Here is a 4,159-nt window from a genome sequence, read left to right as displayed (position 1 = left end):
CCCTGCTTCAGGTTGTCGCGATCCTTGACGATTAACGTATCCACTTGAGGACCCTTGACTTTAGGACAAACCACCGGTCCGATACCTTAAGTATGGTGAGAAATAGGTCGATCGATTTTCGTCGACAAAAGTTCGTCGCGTGACGTAACGTGATTTAAGCTCCATCAATTATCAGGATTACATGTGCGCGTGTACGGGCTTAACGTACTTTTCTCTTTTGTTTTTTTTCAAATCTCACGAATGAGATGCCTGTTCTGTGGGCCATCGATGGTTTACATCAATGTTCTAGACACGATAATTATTATATTATTATAAAAAAAAATTATTCTTAATAGACTGTTGACACAAAGTTCACTCGATCAACTTTAATTAATTAATAGACGTAGCGTATTCGTAGTAAACATCAGGTGAATAATCGAATAGTTCAAAATCCAGCCTTAACTTCTCATACAGTCTTCGCACCATCTCTTTGTTTAATTGGCTAAAGTATATCTTGGAGGCATTAGCGTAACTGTTACTATGTCTCCATCTGGGCTTGATCTTATCTTGCAATCCTAATTTATTGATCGCATATACCTGATCTCTCCACAGTGATTCCACCTGCAAATATTATTACATTACAAGAGCTTTAAAATAATCGCTGGTGTGATGTTTTGTAAAAAATTTCAATACATATATATCTAACACTTTTGAATTTTTTTTTGTTGATACTAATAGAAATACCGATTATTGATTATTTCTACTTTTTAAATTAATATTATTTTGTATAAAAGATATAATTTTTAAATATTTTCATTATGTTTTATACTAATGAAATATTTAGTTTTTTACTTTTTTTATTTTAACAGTAATTCGATTGGTATTTCTATTATCCACAAAGTAGCACAGCGACTACAAAACGCTGAAAAAGTGCTTATATGCTTTTTTAACGCTTTATAGGCTTTGTGTGCTACTTTTAGTGTTAACGCAAAATATTATAAAATTACGACAATCAGCGATCTCGGATGCGAATTTAGATACCTTTGCGATGATGTCGTATTTAACGAGGCACGGTGTGCAAAAGAGATAATATGGCATCCAATGATCGTCTTCGTAACTGCCTAGGTCAGTCTCGATCATGTATTCGATGAACTCTCGGAAGATCGGTTCCATCCCAGCCGGTGGCGGTACACCCTCGCGTCGGATCACTTGATTCGGCTGTGGCTCCGTGAAATTTTCTTCTGAAAGTTTTTTTATCGGATTCATTGCTGTTCTTTGTCTTTTTCTTTAATAAAATTAAATAAAACATATTCAATATATTTTCAAAATTTAAAACTTAATTTTTCAATCGATAGATATCGAGTACAGTAAAAAATTATATATTTTTATGTGAATTTTGTTATAATATCTAAAAAATTATTCTATATCTTTCGATTAACAAAGAACAGTTTGGCAGACTTTATATCGTTTTCATTTCTACGTTTTTAACGAAAACGTTATGAAACATAATGATAATGAAAAGGTAAGAAAGTATTATTATTTATCGACAGAAGAATTAATCGCAAAAATAAATCTGTCCTTAATGGTTATCGTGCAGAATAAAGAAAAGGATTTTTAGTCAACGTTTCTCCCTCATTTTTTTTCTTCCCACGACTTACTACGATACTTCTGCACAATCTTGGCCCCGAATTTGCGATAGAAATAAAGTGTCCCGTGTTCCCGTCCGGCGATGGAGTTCTCCAATTTATCACGATAGGCGCTTAACAACCTCTCAAAAGGATGTCGCACGATTAACAATTTTCTGCTCGTTGTCAGAACGTGATCGGCTTCAGGATACTCAAGTTCCGGTATCACTCTCCTAGCGATAGTCGACAGCTGTTCTTTACCACTATTCAACGTCTCCTCGGGCACGTTCATTAACAGACAAAGATTGTAGAGCCAGGTCGTGGTGCCGGCTTTATACACTGGACAGTATGATATGTTGTGTACTCTGCGCAGAAATCATCATCTTGTGGATACCTTGAAATCTTCGATAAGGATCGATCGTTAATAGTCAAAATATATTTTCTTCTTCTTTTCTGATACTTTTTACAAACCTGTCCATATAGAAGACCGCATACTGCGGCGCAGGTGGATGCTTGAATAGAGAGTTATCGGCGAGCTTTCGATAAAATCCCAAATTATACTTTTTACAAACTCTTTCAATGTTCAACGCTCGTCGTGTATTATCCGCTTCGACTTCGATCTGAAATAAACGATTCAGAATTATATCCCCTTGAGATTTTAAATCTCTCAGTGACTTACCATCAGCTTTCTTAGATCGTCGTCGATGGGAAGAGGTCTGCTCTCGTCGCCGATAACAGCGAGAAATAGCTTCAGCGTCAAGAAGACAACTCCAAAACAAACGATGATTTGAAGTATCCGGAAGAGCGCGCGTTTCCGCTGCCGCGACATGATATCGGTATGGCGAGATATGGTTTTTACGTTTACAATTTTGTGAATCCTCCGCTTGTGGCTTTTTAACAACGGAATTTTCTAAAACCCACGAGACGAACATTCTCTCTGCCTTCTGCCGAGGCAACTGACTGACCGGTTTCGTGAACCGTTTCCCGACAGTGATGGATCTAAAGTACTGCCAGCCCCAAGCAATCTATTTGGTAACAAACGATTGTAACAAAATATATGTTATAAGTGCGCCATTATTTTTTATGACTTTTTGGACGTTCTGTCAGCATATATTAAATTATTGCTTCATAATTGTTTACGAACTGTTTTAATGTCTCCTGTAATATCTAATATCTAATATTGGTTGCAGATGATAAAAGTGTAACAAAGTTATGAATATATAGCTGTATTTTAATTTCTACTTCATAAAGCCTTTTATATTATTTTAATCAATTTTAAGAGATTGGAAAGATAGGTAAACCAGTCTGGTAGATAAGTCCACTCCTGAAGTTTGAATAGGGAATGTCATGATCAAAGAATTCCATGAATTCTAGCTTACTAATTCCGTTAGCTCAGCTATCCAAACAGTGCAATCGCTCTCGCGATCATATAACTTTTTAATAAAAATGTTCGCTTTTCATGTTTCTACTTGAGAGAAAAAGTTACACGATCGCTACCTTGATAGAGATCTAAAATCAATACGAAACGATAAACATTCGATTAATTAAGCAATTAATCAGTGAAATTAATCAGTAAAATCACTGTAAAAAAGTCGATCTTAAATAACTGATGTAGGCTGTTTTCCTTTTAAGAAATACAGTCGTCAAGTATCATTCTATCTTTGTTATTCATTGAATATGTCAAGAATTAAGGGTAGAACCACGTTTGTGTCGACTGTGTCTTCTAAAAGAAAAGCAGTCGTAGATCAATTACAATAATATAGGACCAAGACTGCTAAATTTGTATAAGAAAACATTGTACTCGCGGTACTAATGCATATATGATTAAAATTCCAGCAATGATCACCGTTATTCGCAAGTATGCCTTATGTTCATTCAATGAGTAACTTCAAGGTCGCTGCACCGGCTGCACTAGACCTTTTTATGAATGCACGTGCGACCTCGTCAACGCGCGTCTACGAGAGGCCTGTGAAAATAAATACCGATTCTACACGATCGATTTCCGTGAGACGTCGTTCGTCGCAATCAAGGGAACAGAATATATATATGTCTAGGCGAATACATATATATATCTATCTCGAACAAGGCTTCGACTTATTCGCAACATCGTACGCTGCATAATTGATCCGCGATGTCACCTGCGGGTTTTACATCACCTGGGCTAGTTGCTTTAAAGTTCAATGTAAAGTCGATTCTCGGCAAAAATTTAACAGAGTTGCTTTACGTAATCTTTTTTCATTTAAGTATTTAAGAAATTAAATTTGCAAGTAACATTGTTACAGAATGTTGTTATGGAAGCAATATTTTTCAAAATGAAAATACATTGTTTTATGGTCTCTGTTCCTACAACACAAAGTTGCATAAAAGTTGTAGAAATACTACAGAAATTTTGTAATGCTATTTTGTAGCTGCAAATTCTGTATTGTATGGATGTAGTTTCCATACACAGATTATTTCAATATCCCTATAAGCGCAAAATATTCCTAAAATGTTATATGATTATTATTAAAAAATTAAAATAAGTTATTATAATATTTTTTAATATTATGAGAGTA

At 35.1% G+C, this 4,159-nt stretch overlaps 2 protein-coding genes across 2 annotated transcripts in view; one reads left to right on the top strand and one right to left on the bottom strand.

Annotated features, from left to right (window-relative positions):
* Positions 1 to 283: 283 nt before the first annotated feature.
* Positions 284 to 4,159, bottom strand: part of LOC108685844 (carbohydrate sulfotransferase 8-like) — a 6,385-nt gene continuing 2,509 nt past the window's right edge. The window contains exons 2-6 of the mRNA XM_018190837.1: positions 2,284 to 2,629; positions 2,076 to 2,224; positions 1,638 to 1,969; positions 1,021 to 1,220; positions 284 to 600 (exon numbers count right to left, since the gene is read on the bottom strand). Of these exons, the coding sequence (XP_018046326.1) occupies positions 370 to 600; positions 1,021 to 1,220; positions 1,638 to 1,969; positions 2,076 to 2,224; positions 2,284 to 2,433 (1,062 nt within the window). The 5' untranslated portion in view covers positions 2,434 to 2,629 and the 3' untranslated portion in view covers positions 284 to 369. The remainder of the gene's footprint in view (positions 601 to 1,020; positions 1,221 to 1,637; positions 1,970 to 2,075; positions 2,225 to 2,283; positions 2,630 to 4,159) is intronic.
* The window catches only part of LOC108685801, a 23,205-nt gene continuing 22,781 nt past the window's right edge, over positions 3,736 to 4,159 (top strand). Inside the window, exon 1 of the mRNA XM_018190769.1 lies at positions 3,736 to 3,828. Within this exon, the coding sequence (XP_018046258.1) occupies positions 3,736 to 3,828 (93 nt within the window). The remainder of the gene's footprint in view (positions 3,829 to 4,159) is intronic.

The sequence above is a fragment of the Atta colombica genome, unplaced genomic scaffold (genome assembly GCF_001594045.1).
Source record: "Atta colombica isolate Treedump-2 unplaced genomic scaffold, Acol1.0 scaffold160, whole genome shotgun sequence".
Taxonomy (NCBI): Eukaryota; Metazoa; Arthropoda; class Insecta; order Hymenoptera; family Formicidae; genus Atta; species Atta colombica.
This window is presented reverse-complemented; position numbering and strand designations above follow the sequence as displayed.